General features: G+C 52.8%; 1 protein-coding gene across 1 annotated transcript in view; it reads right to left on the bottom strand.

Annotated features, from left to right (window-relative positions):
- PPM1G (protein phosphatase, Mg2+/Mn2+ dependent 1G) overlaps positions 1-13,122 on the bottom strand; it is a 33,409-nt gene extending 20,287 nt beyond the window's left edge. The window contains exon 1 of the mRNA XM_074947252.1: positions 12,968-13,122. Coding sequence (XP_074803353.1) covers positions 12,968-13,087 — 120 coding nt within the window. The 5' untranslated portion in view covers positions 13,088-13,122. The remainder of the gene's footprint in view (positions 1-12,967) is intronic.
- Positions 13,123-17,726: the final 4,604 nt, after the last annotated feature.

Genomic DNA, 17,726 nt, shown 5'->3' with positions numbered 1-17,726 from the left:
GTGTTCCATTTTGACCGCTCTGGACAGCACTCTCAACTCAGATGCACTGGCCAGGTAGACAGGAAAAGAACCGCGAACTTTTGAATCTCATTTCCTGTTTGGCCAGCGTGGCAAGCTGCAGGTGACCATGCAGAGCTCATCAGCAGAGGTGACCATGATGGAGTCCCAGAATCGCAAAAGAGCTCCAGCATGGACCGAACGGGAGGTACGGGATCTGATCGCTGTATGGGGAGAGGAATCCGTGCTATCAGAACTCCGTTCCAGTTTTCGAAATGCCAAAACCTTTGTCAAAATCTCCCAGGGCATGAAGGACAGAGGCCATAACAGGGACCCGAAGCAGTGCCGCGTGAAACTGAAGGAGCTGAGGCAAGCCTACCAGAAAACCAGAGAGGCAAACGGCCACTCCGGGTCAGAGCCCCAAACATGCCGCTTCTATGATGAGCTGCATGCCATTTTAGGGGGTTCAGCCACCACTACCCCAGCCGTGTTGTTTGACTCCTTCAATGGAGATGGAGGCAACATGGAAGCAGGTTTTGGGGACGAAGAAGATGATGATGAGGTTGTAGATAGCTCACAGCAAGCAAGCGGAGAAACCGGTTTTCCCGACAGCCAGGAACTGTTTCTCACCCTGGACCTGGAGCCAGTACCCCCCGAACCCACCCAAGGCTGCATCCTGGACCCAGCAGGCGGAGAAGGGACCTCTGGTGAGTGTACCTTTTAAAATACTATACATGGTTTAAAAGCAAGCATGTGAAAGGATTACTTTGCCCTGGCATTCGCGGCTCTCCTGGATATACTCCCAAAGCCTTTGCAAAAGGTTTCTGGGGAGGGCAGCCTTATTGCGTCCTTCATGGTAGGACGCTTTACCACTCCAGGCCAGTAACACGTACTCGGGAATCATTGTACAACAAAGCATTGCAGTGTATGTTTGTTGGCGTTCAAACAACATCCGTTCTTTATCTCTCTGCGTTATCCTCAGGAGAGTGAGATATAATCCATGGTCACCTGGTTGAAATAGGGTGCTTTTCTTCAGGGGACACTCAGAGGAGCCCATTCCTGCTGGGCTGTTTGCCTGCGGCTGAACAGAAACGTTCCCCGCTGTTAGCCACAGGGAGGGGGGAGGGTTGAGGGGGTAGCCACGCGGTGGGGGGAGGCAAAATGCGACCTTGTAACAAAAGCACATGTGCTATGTATGTAATGTTAACAGCAAGGTTTACCCGGAAAGAGTGTAGCCAGTGTTTTATAAAATGTGTCTTTTTAAATACGCTGTCCCTTTCTTTTTCTCCACCAGCTGCATGTGTTTCAATGATCACAGGATCTTCTCTTTCCCAGAGGCTAGTGAAGATTAGAAAGAAAAAAAAACGCACTCGAGATGAAATGTTCTCCGAGCTCACGCTGTCCTCCCACACTGACAGAGCACAGACGAATGCGTGGAGGCAAATAATGTCAGAGTGCAGGAAAGCACAAAATGACCGGGAGGAGAGGTGGCGGGCTGAAGAGAGTAAGTGGCGGGCTGAAGACAGGACTGAAGCTCAAATGTGGCGGCAGCGTGATGAGAGGAGGCAGGATTCAATGCTGAGGCTGCTGGAGGACCAAACCAGTATGCTCCAGTGTATGGCTGAGCTGCAGGAAAGGCAGCTGGAGCACAGACTGCCACTACAGCCTCTGTGTAACCAACCGCCCTCCTCCTCAAGTTCCATAGCCTCCACACCCAGACGCCCAAGAACGCGGTGGGGGGGCCTCCGGCCAACCAGCCACTCCACCCCAGAGGATTGCCCAAAAAAAAGAAGGCTGTCATTCAATAAATTTTAAAGTTGTGAACTTTTAAAGTGCTGTGTGGCATTTTCCTTCCCTCCTCCACCACCCCTCCTGGGCTACCTTGGTAGTCATCCCCCTATTTGTGTGATGAATGAATAAAGAATGCATGAATGTGAAGCAACAATGACTTTATTGCCTCTGCAAGCGGTAATCGAAGGGAGGCGGGGAGGGTGGTTAGCTTTCAGGGAAGTAGAGTGAACCAAGGGGCGGGGGGTTTCATCAAGGAGAAACAAACAGAACTTTCACACCGTAGCCTGGCCAGTCATGAAACTTCTCTGATGCGTACCGCGCCCTCCTGTGCTCTTCTAACCGCCCTGGTGTCTGGCTGCGCATAACCAGCAGCCAGGCGATTTGCCTCAACCTCCCACCCCGCCATAAACGTCTCCCCCTTACTCTCACAGATATTGTGGAGCACACAGCAAGCAGTAATAACAGTGGGAATATTGGCTCCGCTGAGGTCTAACCGAGTCAGTAAACTGCGCCAGCGCGCCTTTAAACGTCCAAATGCACATTCTACCACCATTCTGCACTTGCTCAGCCTGTAGTTGAACAGCTCCTGACTACTGTCCAGGCTGCCTGTGTATGGCTTCATGAGCCATGGCATTAAGGGTTAGGCTGGGTCCCCAAGGATACATATAGGCATTTCAACATCCCCAACGGTTATTTTCTGGTCTGGGAATAAAGTCCCTTCTTGCAGCTTCTGAAACAGACCAGAGTTCCTGAAGATGCGAGCGTCATGTACCTTTCCCGGCCATCCCACGTTGATGTTGGTGAAACGTCCCTTGTGATTCACCAGAGCTTGCAGCACTATTGAAAAGTACCCCTTGCGGTTTATGTACTCGGCGGCTTGGTACTCCGGTGCCAAGATAGGGATATGGGGTCCATCTATGGCCCCACCACAGTTAGGGAATCCCATTGCAGCAAAGCCATCCACTATGACCTGCACATTTCCCAGGGTCACTACCCTTGATATCAGCAGATCTTTGATTGCGTGGGCTACTTGCATCACAGCAGCCCCCACAGTAGATTTGCCCACTCCAAATTGATTCCCAACTGACCGGTAGCTGTCTGGCGTTGCAAGCTTCCACAGGGCTATCGCCACTCGCTTCTCAACTGTGAGGGCTGCTCTCATCTTGGTATTCATGCGCTTCAGGGCAGGGGAAAGCAAGTCACAAAGTTCCATGAAAGTGCCCTTACACATGCGAAAGTTTCGCAGCCACTGGGAATCGTCCCAGACCTGCAACACTATGCGGTCCCACCAGTCTGTGCTTGTTTCCCGAGCCCAGAATCGGCGTTCCACCGCATGAACCTGCCCCATTAGCACCATGATGCATGCACTGGCAGGGCCCATGCTTTCAGAGAAATCTGTGTCCATGTCCTCATCACTCACGTGACTGCGCTGACGTCGCCTCCTCGCCCGGTATCGCTTTGCCAGGTTCTGGTGCTGCATATACTGCTGGATAATGCGTGTGGTGTTTAATGTGCTCCTAATTGCCAAAGTGAGCTGAGCGGCCTCCATGCTTGCCTTGGTATGGCGTCCGCACAGAAAAAAGGCGCGGAACGATTGTCTGCCCTTGCTTTCACGGAGGGAGGGAGGGAAGGGGGGACTGACGATATGTACCCAGAACCACCCGCGACAATGTTTTAGCTCCATCAGGCATTGGGATCTCAACCCAGAATTCCAATGGGCAGCGGAGACTGCAGGAACTGTGGGATAGCTATCCACAGTGCAACGCTCCGGAAGTCGACTCTAGCCTCGGTACTGTGGAAGCACTCCGCCGAGTTAATGCACTTAATGCACTTCTGTGGGGACACACACACTCGAATATATAAAACCGATTTCTAAAAAACCAACTTCTATAAATTCGACCTTATTCCGTAGTGTAGACATACCCTATGTCTCAGCACACAGGGCTATTCACAGACAACTGCTTGGAGATCAGGGTAGCTCCCTCCATACGCAAGTCAATACCCCTGACAGACACAAGCACATTTCCTTCACTGTCACAATTTTCCACACAGGTAACAGGTAAGGTATAGGGACACTCGTCTTCCACTATCCTTGCCTTCCCAAACTGCTGACTAGATAAAGCCATCAGCTCACACGGCTGCCTAGACTCATTCAAAATCTCCTTGTTCTCCTCTCCCTTTGCTTGATCTAATTCCAGATTTACTTCTGAGACATTAGATAGACATTCAGAAACTTCATTCACAGCCAAACAGCTACTTTCCAAAGACAAACTTTTGGAAAAACCCTCCATAGGCACAACCTTAGGATTAATCCTCCCCTGTGCCTGGTTTGTGTTAACTTGACTGAACATAGCTTTAATATAATTTCCAATCGTAAGATCCTTAGGAATTGTGTTTTTCACTCCCACAATCATGGTGCCCTCAAATCCCTTCCATTTCAGGTGGATCTGAGCCAAAGGCACCTTGACAAAATACTCAGATACAACAACAGTTACACTTTTACCTGGCAAATAATCTTCCTCCCTGACAAGACTTGCTTTAACTAAAGTAATATCTGCTGTGGTGTCCCTCCATGCCATACACCTTACTCCATTCACTTCTGCACTGCTAATAAACTCTGTATTATTTTCCCCATATTTAGCTTTGAGTTTGAAGGTCAAATGCTTCAGAGACCACAGAAACAGCATTTGCACACAGGGCACCAACACTGGACTGTGTGTGGCTTACCTGTGAGTTTATAATAATAAGATTAGCATTTACTGTGGCATTTGGGGTTGCTGGTTTTGGGCCGCCCTTCAGGGTCGGGCAATCTGGTCTCATGTGGCCAAGCACACTACAGTGATAGCATGTAACCTGTTTATTCTTGAGGCGAGAGCTTCTTCCCTCTGGGCCCCTATGAGCTCCTTTATAAGAGTCAGGGCCAGGTTTACTTTTAAATCCTTCCCTCCGCTTGAACTGGGGAGAATGGTGATTAGCTTTCCCATGGGATTTCCACCCTTCCCGAGCCCTGTTTTGGGTATGGGCATCCGCAATCTCATTTGAGCAGGGGGTTGGACTAGATGACCTCCTGAGGTCCCTTCCAACCCTGATATTCTATAGTTCTATGATTCTATTATCTCTGCAGCCCATAGGACTGACTCAGGGTCCCTATCACCCACAGCTGCTCTCACATGGTCAGTCACAAGGTCTAAGAACTGTTCCAAAGTTATTAAATCCAGCAGTTTTTCAAAACTCCCATGCACCTTTGCTCCCACAACCCACTTTTTAACAAAACCCATCAGCTTATGAGCACATTCTACAACAGTACAATTATTAAACATCTTAAACTTTCTAAACTTAACGCTGTAAGAATCAGGAGTAACCCTGAACCGCCTTAACACAGAATCTTTAAACCACTCATAATCCAAGGCTTCTTGTTCCCCCAATTCATTAAATACTTCCCTGGCTTTTCCAGTCAGCAGGACAGGCATTCGCTGACCATCGGGGATCTAGTACAGATTGCAGAGGCGTTCAGAGATAGACAAAAACTCCTCTATGTCCTCAGTATCGTTGTAAATGGGACACATCCTCTCCCAGTTCTTCTCGTGGCGATGGGGAAGTGGAGTACCAGGTGGCGGTGACTTTCTCCGCTCTTCCATGACTTGGAGCTGAAGTTTGGCCATCTCCCGTTACATCTTGTGAGTCTCCTGTTGCCTCTGTTGAGCTTTCTCCTCAGCAGCCAGCAGCTCCAGACGCCCCTTACGAGCTCTTTCTTCCAATTCAGCATGCTTTTGTGCTTTTCCAGCAATTGAAGATCTGCTAGATTCTGTTCATGCTCCAGGTGCAGTTTATTTGCTGCCTTTTGCATCCTAATTTTTTCTCCATCTTCTGTAGCGTCCGGTAAGGGCTGTGCTCCTGCCCCCTGATCGCTGGCCATTAACAGATCACTCAGTTCTTGATTTGTATCTTTCTTTCTAAACGTTATCCCCTTTTCTGAACACAAATCTTCCAGGGCTTTTTTCTCAAGGCCCTCATATGCTTTTTACTCACCCATTGCAACTGCTCTTTAATCAACCAAACTCTCACCACCAAAATTCAAATTTGGATAGCGTGGGGTTCTGACCCAAAGCTTAATTGATCTGGTTCTGTGGATCCTGCCGACTATGCCACTGTGACGGCGCTGCCTGTGGGAGCCAGCTGAGGTCACTCAATCAGGGTGAACTGCAAACAGAACGGGACGGACAAACCCCAAACGCTGGTGGATATTCCGCTCCTTAGATTAACCCAGCCAGCACAAAACAGCTTCTATAGCACCTCCCTGGGTACTCAGACGTCCAAACAACGCAGTGCCCTTAAAGTACCCAGCCTCAGGCCTCCTCCAGACACACCTGTCAAACATAGGATGATAAATTCTGAAAATCTTATTTCATCATAGAAAAGAAAAGGTTCTCCTGACCCCAAAGGACAAAGCCCCAGACACAGGTCAAATGATAACTTAGATCTTACCCCAAATACACGCTTACAGTCAATCCTTATTAACTAAACTAAAATTTATTAAAAAAGGAGAGAGCGAGCGTGCTGGTTAAAAGATCGATATACAGACAGACTTGAGTTCAGTTCTTGAGGTTCAGATGCAGAGCAGAGCTGAGCTTGTTGTGGCCAAAAGTCACCTTCACCTTCAGCTCCCAACTAAAGCCTCTCCAACGCATCATCAAGGATCTACAACCTATCCTGAAGGATGACCCATCACTCTCACAGATCTTGGGAGACAGGCCAGTCCTTGCCTACAGACAGCCCCCCAACCTGAAGCAAATACTCACCAGCAACCACACAAAATCACTAACCCAGGAACCTATCCTTGCAACAAAGCCCGTTGCCAACTGTGTCCACAGATCTATTCAGGGGACACCATCACAGGGCCTAATCACATCAGCCACACTATCAGAGGCTCGTTCACCTGCACATCTACCAATGTGATATATGCCATCATGTGCCCGCAATGCCCCACTGCCATGTACATTGGCCAAACTGGACAGCCTCTATGTAAAAGAATAAATGGACACAAATAAGATATCAAGAATTATAACATTCAAAAACCAGTCGGAGAACACTTCAATCTCTCTGGTCACTCCATTACAGACCTAAAAGTGGCAATTCTTCAACAAAAAATCTTCAAAAACAGACTCCAATGATAGACTGCTGAATTGGAATTAATTTGCAAACTGGACACAATTATCTTAGGCTTGAATAAAGACTGGGAGTGGATGGGTCATTACACAAAGTAAAACTATTTCCCCATGTCTATTTTTCCCCCCCACTGTTCCTCACGTGTTCTTGTCAACTGCTGGAAATGGCCCACCTTGATTATCACTACAAAAGGTTGTTTTGTTTTTTTTTCCCCCTCTCCTGCTGGTAATAGCTCACCTTAACTGATCACTCTCGTTATAGTGTGTATGGTAACACCCATTGTTTCATGTTCTCTGTATGTATAAATATCTTCTTACTATATGTTCCATTCTATGCATCTGATGAAGTGGGCTGTAGCTCACGAAAGCTTATGCTCAAATAAATTTGTTAGTCTCGAAGGTGCCACAAGTCCTCCTGTTCTTTTTGCTGTCTACAATAGGGAAGTTTTCGAACATTTCTCACCATTGCTGAGAGCATTCCAGCTCCAGCAGTGCTAGCAATATTGGGAGCCCTAGCGTAGATGGGTTGTGGTGTTTTTAACACCAGGTCCTGTGCAGAGCACATTAACTGAGGGTGTTAAATCACTGGCACCAGCCAGGGGCTATCCATTACAAGTCCACCCCTACTCTTGGTAAACTGACAACAGCTACCTGAGCGTCTCTAAGTGCCAAGATCTCTTACACATTTTAAAAAAAAACAACGACTCTGGAGGCCTCCAAACAATACATTTAGCTAGTCTATGCACCCCTGTGTTCCTATTACCCATACTCTTGTCCACTGGGTTCCACACTCACCTGTCACATGTTCCCTATTTAGACAATCTGTTCTTTGGGGTACAGACTGCCTCATTATATAATTTGTCCAGAGCCCAGCAGAATGAGGCCCTAAGCATGACTGGGGTGTCCAGGCCCTACTGAGATATAAATAAGTTAAAGTTGCCAAACATTTTCCATGTGCGCATTTCCACTACACAAACTTTTATTGGGAGTCACCTACAAATGTGTGTCACCCATCTACGCCAGAATTTACAACTGTGCTAATTAACACCACCCAGAACTGAAAGTTCAATTGCAAACATATAAAAAATACATGTTACTCAGAGCTTCCACCCAACCCCATGGGAAAGTGAAAAATCTAATTAAAATCATGGAAAAGGCAAATCTCAAAGCAAGTCAACTCATGGAGGGGAGAGAATATGGCACTGGGACCCCAGGAAATGCAATGTGCTGGCCAAGTTCGGCTCAGTGCCACATGTGAGCCCGCAGGAAAGCTGCCGCTAGTGCGGCACAGGACACCAGTGTTTCTACCTTTGTAAACACACCCGAACCATGGCTACATTTAATGGTTCCACCACTGTTGTTGCCAGCAGGGAGTTTTGCCTATGAAGCTGGCCATACAATACAGCTCCAGGCTCAGGCCTTGGTCCATTTCAAGTGGTCAGGGGCAGATGTACCAGGCCTCAGAACCTTGACAACACTTGGAAAATTGTGCCAAAGTGTCCCACTGCTGCTCCCGTTGCTTTGGCTCCACCAGCATTAGGAAAAAGAGGCAGCCCTAGCAGAGTCGCACCATCAAACACGCAGAGTCTGTTGAGGACCGCTGCACCAGAGCAAGCACGGCTGATGGCATCACACATGGTACAGTAGAGTGAAGCTCCCAGCTCTGGCTCAATCCTGCAAAACTACGAATCTCTGGGGGTGGCCCCTCTTTGTGTGTCGATGGCATGTCTGAAAGCACAACGTGCTGGAGGGCCTGTGTCCAGTCTGGTGACACGGCCACAGAGACGCAATGCTGCCTTTGAATGGAGTGAGCGAGCAGAGTCTCACCCACATCATCATACCCTCCTTATTTCGAGCACTTCCAGCCTGTCTGCCCCAGGGCTCTCAGCACGGCTCCCACTAGTGCTGACATGGCCTACCTGCCCAACACACCCCTGCACCCTGTGCTACCTCAGTTCAACCTCTACCAACAGCCCCAAGCACTAACCGCCTTGCCGAGATTGCAGTGTGCATCCACCTTCTTTGTGCTACTGCTCCACCTGCACAGAGCTCATCAGGGCAGTCGGACTGGGGCACCGCCATTCAATCACCTGGGCACAAGCGCACACAGCATTCCCCTGAAGGTGCAGACAAGAGCTTCGTGGAGCTTCTCCCACACGTGCTGTGCCGGGCCAGAACTATTTCCATCCCAGTTCCTTTGAAAGGCAGCACAATTTTTTACAGCCCCCTAGCCCCCCCAGTGTAGTTCAATGAGAAACCAGAAAAAGCATCCGATATGTTTTCACTCTCACATACAAAAAGCCTGAAAGGATTTTACTCAAATTCTGTAAACACCTCCCCCCAAAGGCCTAAAAAATTTCAGCCTAAAGGTGAAGGATTCATAGTCAAGTGTGTGACAAAGGGGGACCAGATGGGTGAGGCAATATTGTATCTTTTACTGGATCAATTTCTGTTGTGAAAGAGAGAAGCTTTCAAGCTACACACAGCTCTTCCTTTTAGTTACCAGCAAGATGGCTACAGTATTTCAAAAGCTGTAAATCATTTGATACCGTGGCTCGCAAAACCCTACTTGGAAAAATAAATACCAGCGGGCTTGGATGTGACACTGTGACAGAGATTGTGAACTAGCCAAAGGCTGAGTGTAGACAAAAAACTATAATCAAACACCACACTATTGAGATGAGAGGTGTACAGCAGGGAACAGAATTAGAATTAGTCCTTTCCTAATTTAACATCTTTGTTAATAATCTGGAAGATGGGCGCAAACAGCACATTAATAAAATTCACAGAGGGAGTTAAATGAAGAGAAGCTGTACATACTGCTGAAGGTGAGACACAATGTGAAGGGATGCGTGCGGTCTCCATAAGAGGGAGTGTTACTAAGAAATTCCAGCTGGTGACGAGAGCCTTACTTTGCTCCTGACCCTTGGCAGCCAGGCCCATTTTTACCCTGGTTTTAGTTTGGGCTGCGGACTGCAACCCTAACTGGTATGGTAGTTATGCTCCCATCTGGCTGCAGGAGCCTGCTGTACACCAAGATCAGCCCCGGGACTTTTTTAACGTAAGCAAGACTCTTGAGCTATTAGATACACGGACACAGAATAAAATGAGATTTCACCTGAACAAATGCAGCTAATCCAGCTGGTGACAAAGACTCCAAAACCCAGCTCCTCATTGATGTATAGATTTTAACGCCAGAAGGGATTATAAGATCATCTAATCGGACTTTCAGCATGACACAGACCATGGTGTCTGACCCAGTTACCCCTGTATTGAGCCCAATGATTTACATTTGACTAAAGAATCTTCCAGAAAAGCAGCCAGTCTGGATCTAAAGACAAAAAGGGAAGGAGAACCCATCCCTGTCCTTGGCAGTTTGTCCCAATGGTTCCTCGCCCCATGTTAAAAATGTGCAAAGGAGAAACAGGGTAGCAGGAATGGGTGAGACACTTGCAGTGGGGAGAGCAGAGAGGAAGCTAGCCAGGAGACTGCAGTGTGATATGGCTCCAATGAAAGGTCAGTACAGTTTGTGGCTACGAATACATCACATTCTACAGCAGGGAAAGGATGGTCTCTCACTCCTCAGCTCAGGGAAATCCCAACTAGGATTCTGCTCTCAGCTCTGGCCCCTCAGTCGCACCAGGCTCGTGTCCCTGAGCAAGGAGAGGGCAGTCTGTCCCATCTGTATGGCTCCTCTGGGACTGCAAGAGTATACTGTGCTCTGTTCTGGGCATTTAATTACTAGCAGGATATTGAGGGCTTGGCAGGGAGTTCAGAGATAAGCCACAGACATGCCCCAGGCTGGAAAAAGTGTACTGTGGGGTGCTAAAACAAGTGAAATCCCACCCCCTCTGCAAAACAAGTGAGGGAAAGACAGAATAGCATCCTGGGGATGTTTCACTATCAGTCTGGGGAGAGAGAGAATTAAATGTACAAAGAAGCAATTAAGGGTGAATCTCAGGAGAGATGGACAAATCTGGCTGAGGAAGGGACAGGAGACACTTAACACCGAATTCTCTGCGGGGAACCTGTCCTGGGAGGGGGTGACGGGACCTAACAAGGCTTTAAAGGGGGCCTGTTGTACTTAATGCCACCCTCCCCACCCCTGGTGTCCTGCAGGCCCCCCACCACCCTAGGGCTCCTCTCTTCTCCCCAGTGGGATCCCGCAGCCTCCCCCACTACCCCAAGTGTCCTCTCTCCCCGCAGGGTCCTGCGGGGCCAACTGCCATAGGTCTCCTCCCCCACCCCAAGAAACCACAAGCTTCCCTTCCCCCAGTATCCTGCCCTCCCCCCCATCTCCTTCCCCACCCCAGGATCTCAAGGGTCTCCTCTCTCCCCAAAACGCTGCGGGTTCCCCTGCCCCGAAATCTCACAGGTCTCCCAACCCCCCCCAATCTCTCCCCCCCCCGGGGACCCGCGCGCCCCCCCCAATCTCCTGCCCTCCCTTCCCCCCCCCGGGGACCCACGCGCCCCCCCCCAATCTCCTGCCCTCCCTTCCCCCCCCCCCGGGGACCCGCGCGCCCCCCCCCAATCTCCTGCCCTCCCTTCCCCCCCCCGGGGACCCGCGCGCCCCCCCAATCTCCTGCCCTCCCTTCCCCCCCCCGGGGACCCGCGCGCCCCCCCCCATCTCCTGCCCTCCCTTCCCCCCCCCGGGGACCCGCGCGCCCCCCCCAATCTCCTGCCCTCCCTTCCCCCCCCCGGGACCCGCGCGCCCCCCCCAATCTCCTGCCCTCCCTTCCCCCCCCCGGGACCCGCGCGCCCCCCCCATCTCCTGCCCTCCCTTCCCCCCCCCCCGGGGACCCGCGCGCCCCCCCCAATCTCCTGCCCTCCCTTCCCCCCCCCCCGGGGACCCGCGCGCCCCCCCCAATCTCCTGCCCTCCCTTCCCCCCCCCCGGGGACCCGCGCGCCCCCCCCCATCTCCTGCCCTCCCTTCCCCCCCCCCGGGGACCCGCGCGCCCCCCCCATCTCCTGCCCTCCCTTCCCCCCCCCGGGGACCCGCGCGCCCCCCCCCATCTCCTGCCCTCCCTTCCCCCCCCCGGGGACCCGCGCGCCCCCCCCCATCTCCTGCCCTCCCTTCCCCCCCCCGGGGACCCGCGCGCCCCCCCCCATCTCCTGCCCTCCCTTCCCCCCCCCGGGGACCCGCGCGCCCCCCCCCATCTCCTGCCCTCCCTTCCCCCCCCCGGGGACCCGCGCGCCCCCCCCATCTCCTGCCCTCCCTTCCCCCCCCCGGGGCCCCGCGCGCCCCCCCCCATCTCCTGCCCTCCCTTCCCCCCCCCGGGGCCCCGCGCCCCCCCCCCCATCTCCTGCCCTCCCTTCCCCCCCCCGGGGCCCCGCGCCCCCCCCCCCATCTCCTGCCCTCCCTTCCCCCCCCCGGGGCCCCGCGCCCCCCCCATCTCCTGCCCTCCCTTCCCCCCCCCGGGGACCCGCGCGCCCCCCCCCATCTCCTGCCCTCCCTTCCCCCCCCCGGGGACCCGCGCGCCCCCCCCCATCTCCTGCCCTCCCTTCCCCCCCCCGGGGCCCCGCGCGCCCCCCCCCATCTCCTGCCCTCCCTTCCCCCCCCGGGGCCCCGCGCCCCCCCCCCATCTCCTGCCCTCCCTTCCCCCCCCCGGGGCCCCGCGCCCCCCCCATCTCCTGCCCTCCCTTCCCCCCCCCGGGGACCCGCGCGCCCCCCCCATCTCCTGCCCTCCCTTCCCCCCCCCGGGGACCCGCGCGCCCCCCCCAATCTCCTGCCCTCCCTTCCCCCCCCCGGGGACCCGCGCGCCCCCCCCAATCTCCTGCCCTCCCTTCCCCCCCCCGGGGCCCCGCGCCCCCCCCATCTCCTGCCCTCCCTTCCCCCCCCCGGGGACCCGCGCGCCCCCCCCATCTCCTGCCCTCCCTTCCCCCCCCCGGGGACCCGCGCGCCCCCCCCAATCTCCTGCCCTCCCTTCCCCCCCCCGGGGCCCCGCGCCCCCCCCGGGTCTCCTCCCGCGCCCCCCCCCGGGTCTCCACCCCCCCGGGGCCCCGCGCCCCCTCACCTCCATGGAGACCCGCCAGCCCTGCATGGCGCTGAAGCCGAAGTGCAGCGGGCGCGGCCCGGCCCCGGCGCCGTCCCCCGAGCTCTTCACCGTGCTGGGCTGGGACAAGTAGGCGCCCATGGTGCGGCGGCCTCGGCCGGGGGCCCGGGCCCTGCCGCGGGGACGGGCGGGCGGGACGCGAGCGGAGCGCGGGAGCGAGGCGGAACCAGGCACCACGGAGCCAGCGGCCGGAACCAGAGCGGCCGGAAGCGAGGGCCATAGAGTCCCGCTGGGGGCGAGCGAGCGGCCGGAAATACCTGCCACAGAGCCGCCGCGGGCGGACAGAGCGGTCACTGGGGCCGGGCCGCGGTCTGGGCAGCGCGCGGGCTCGCGGCGGAGGCTGGTGGCGGGGCCGGGCCGGGAGCGGGAGCTCCGCGTCTCTGGGGGGCCCGGGGGCGCCCCTCCCCCACGGCGTCCCCCCCCACACACACACCCCGGGGCCCCTGTGTGCGCGCCCCTCCCCCACGGCATCCCCCCCGGGCCCCTCTGCGCCCCTCCCCCACGTGCTCCCCCCCGGGCCCCTCTGCGCCCCTCCCCCACGTGCTCCCCCCCGGGCCCCTCTGCGCCCCTCCCCCACGGCATCCCCCCCGGGCCCCTCTGCGCCCCTCCCCCACGTGCTCCCCCCCAGGCCCCTCTGCGTCCCTCCCCCACGTGCTCCCCCCCAGGCCCCTCTGCGTCCCTCCCCCCGGGCCTCCTGTGTGTGCCCCTCCCCCACGGCATCCCCCCCGGGCCCCTCTGCGCCCCTCCCCCACGGCGTCCCCCCCGGGCCCCTCTGCGCCCCTCCCCCACGGCATCCCCCCCGGGCCCCTCTGCGCTCCTCCCCCACGGCGTCCCCCCCACACACCCCGGGGCCCCTGTGTGCGCGCCCCTCCCCCACGGCGTCCTCCCCCTCCTCCCGGGGCCCCTGTCTGCGCGCCCCTCGCCCACGGCATCTCCCCCCAGGCCTCCTGTGTGTGCCCCTCCCCCACGTGCTCCCCCCCGGGCCCCTCTGCACCCCTCCCCCACGGGGGCCCTGTGTGTGCCCCTCCCCCACGGCATCCCCCTCACTCCCTTGGGGGCCCCTGTGTGTGCCCCTCCCCCACGTGTTTGATTTGTAGGTCACATTTAAGATGAAAGACTAAAAGTCTCTTGGTACCACTGAAGCAACTGGACACTGTTAAGAGCAGGATCCCAGCCTTCGTTTGCCTTCAGATGGCCCCACCTCATAGGCACCTTCAGCAATTGCTGAGCTGGAAAAGTCCCAAGAGAGGCATATTTATGGGCTTGTAACTGTTTAACATGATGAATGTTTTGTGTCCGTTAAAGAGTTGAGCACATCTCTTCATTTGTTCTTGGTCCTCAATTATATTCTCCCCCTGCACGTTCTTTCCTGTGGGCCTGATCCTCCTCTTCCCTATACATGTGGGCATGGAAACTGGCACAGTAGGGGTCATGGTGAAGTGGGAAAGTAGGAGGACCTTGGGCTTCCATTGCAAGGGGTTGCACAGGATACAGCTGTGGATACCATCTGCCTCCTTCTTGGAGTATTTTCTAGGAAGGAGCAGGCCCCATCGTCTGAGTAAATTCCTGGGTGAAGTCCTTCAGAAGTTCTTCAGAAGCCTCACCAGCTGTGACCAACCATACATTGCATAGAGTATTTTCCATATAATACTAGAAAACTGATAAATGTTGACAAGTGCACAGTAATGCACATTGAAAAGGAGGACTTGTGGCACTTTAGAGACTAACAAATTTATCTGAGCATAAGCTGTAGCTCACGAAAGCTTATGCTCAAATAAATTTGTTAGTCTTTAAGGTGCCACAAGTACTCCTTTTCTTTTTGTGAATACAGACTAACACGGCTGCTACTCTGAAACCTCTCAGTAATGCACATTGGAAAACATAATCCCAACTATACATATAAAATTATGGGGTCTAAATTAGCTGTTACCACTCAAGAAAGTTGATTTATGAGAGCCAGACAGAAAGGGAAACATAATAATATCACCCTGATTCAGTGCTATGCTCTGACAAATGACAGTGATTAAGAAGTAAAGGACAAATTCTACCTTACACTACAGGCGGAGTTAGAGAGAGTACCACACCATGACCTAACTATCATCATAGGAGACCTGAATGCCAAGGTCGGTAAGGACAACACAAACAATGACAGAGCAATGGGAAGACATGGGTGTGGCATCATGAGTGAAAATGAATCATAGAATATCAGGGTTGGAAGGGACCTCAGGAGGTCATCTAGTCCAACCCCCTGCTCTAAGCAGGACCGATCCCTGACTAAATCATCCCAGCCAGGGCTTTGTCAAGCCTGACCTTAAAAACTTCTGGGAAGGAGATTCCACCACCTCCCTAGGTAACGCATTCCAGTGTTTCACTACCCTCATAGTGAAAAAGATTTTCCTAATATCCAACCTAAATCTCCCCCACTGCAACTTGAGACCATTACTCCTTGTTCTGTCATCTGCTACCACTGAGAATAGTCTAGATCCATCCTCTTTGGAACCCCCTCTCAGGTAGTTGAAAGCAGCTATCAAATCCCCCCTCATTCTTCTCTTCTGCAGACTAAACATCCCCAGTTCCCTCAGCCTCTCCTTATAAGTCATGTGTTCCAGTCCCCTAATCATTTTTGTTGCCCTCCGCTGGACTCTTTCCAATTTTTCCACATCCTTCTTGTACTGTGGGGCCCAAAACTGGACACAGTACTCCAGATGAGGCCTCACCAGTGTCAAATAAAGGGGAACGATCACGTCCCTCGATCTGCTGGCAATGCCCCTACTTATACATCCCAAAATGCCATTGGCCTTCTTGGCAACTAGGGCACACTGTTGACTCATATCCAGCTTCTTGTCCACTGTCACCCCTAGGTCCTTTTCTGCAGAACTGCTGCCGAGCCATTCAGACTCTAGTCTGTAGCGGTGCTTGGGATTCTTCCGTCCTAAGTGCAGGACTCTGCACTTGTCCTTGTTGAATGGAGAAAGGCTTGTTGATTTCTGTCATATGAATGACCTAGTCATTGGCGGAACCCTATACGAACATTGTGAAATTCACAAGCTGACACGGTGTTCTCCAAGAAATGCACTCCAAAACAAGAACCGGATTGACTATATCATGATCAATGGCAAATGGCGACGCTCTCTGACAGATGTCAATGTGAGAAGTGGTGCAGATGTTGGCAGCAACCACCACCTTGTGACAGCCTCCATCAAGCTAAAACTGAGAAGTGTGGGTCCACCAAACAAGGGACATAGACGTTATGATAAGCTAAAGTCCCTTGAAATACAGAAAACCTTTGTTCTGCAGTTAAAGAACAGGTTTCAAGCACTTGCAGACTTTGATGAAGAGGAGGGGAATGTAGATGAGGAGATCAACAAGAAGTGGGACAAAGTAACAGCAATTTATAAACAGAGCAGTGAAGCCTGTCTAGGCTACAGGCGGAAGAGAAGGAAGGAGTGGATTACACCCAGCACATGGAACGCCAGAGAAATCAGATGAGCCCTGAAGAAAAAAGTTTTAGACACAAAAATCCCAGAAGCTAAAGAACAGATACCATGAGCAGTATAGCAAGGCACACAGGGAGGTCAAATGCCTTGCGAGAGCGGACAAACTGCATTATATTGATAATCTGGCAACACGAGCAGAAGATGCAACTGCTCATGGTGAACACTGAACCGTCTATAAAACGACGTGGCTTATCAGTGGTAAACAACAGACACCAACAAACCCACTCTACAGGAACAAACAAGGACACCAACTAACAACAGAAAAAGAACAAGCAATGCACTGGACAGAGCATTTCAAAGAATTGCTGAACAGGGCGCCACCTAAAGAGGAAGCAAACTTCCAGGAGGCAGAAGAAGATCTTGATATCAGACACCTCAACTAAGAAAGTGATCATTCAAGCCATCAAATCCTTAAAAAATGGGAAAGCTCCTGGCAAGGATAACTTGAATGCAGAATTGTTCAAGGTAAATCCTAAATTAACAGCATCTATCCTGGCCCCTCTATTTACATCAGTCTGGGAAAGGGAAAAAGTGCCAGATGAGTGGACCAATGGGGTTGTAGTGAAGATACCAAAGAAAGGAACTCTCAGTGATTGTAATAACTGGCGTGGTATCACACTTTTATCTGTGCCAAGCAAAGTATTGTGTAAGATCATAGGTTTCAGAGTAACAGCCGTGTTAGTCTGTATTCACAAAAAGAAAAGGAGTACTTGTGGCACCTTAGAGACTAACCAATTTATTTGAGAATAAGCTTTCGTGAGCTACAGCTCACTTCATCGGATGCATACTGTGGAAAATACAGAAGATGCTTTTATACATACAAACCATGAAAAAATGGGTGTTTACCACTACAAAAGGTTTTCTCTCCCCCACCCCACTCTCCTGCTGGTAATAGCTTATCTAAAGTGATCACTCTCCTTACAATGTGTATGATAATCAAGGTGGGCCATTTCCAGCACAAATCCAGGTTTTCTCCCCCCCCCTTTTCCACACACACAAACCGACTCTCCTGTTGGTAATAGCGTATCTAAAGGTTTCAGAATAACAGCTGTATTAGTCTGTATTCGCAAAAAGAAAAGGGGTACTTGTGGCACCTTAGAGACTAACCAATTTATTTGAGCATAAGCTTTCGTGAGCTACAGCTCACTTCATCAGATGCATACTGTGGAAAGTGTAGAAGATCTTTTTATACACACAAAGCATGAAAAAATACCTCCCTCACC

This window comes from Natator depressus, chromosome 3 (genome assembly GCF_965152275.1).
Source record: "Natator depressus isolate rNatDep1 chromosome 3, rNatDep2.hap1, whole genome shotgun sequence".
Lineage (NCBI taxonomy): Eukaryota > Metazoa > Chordata > Testudines > Cheloniidae > Natator > Natator depressus.
Note: the sequence above shows the minus strand (reverse complement) of the source record. Positions and strands in the feature narration are given on the sequence as shown.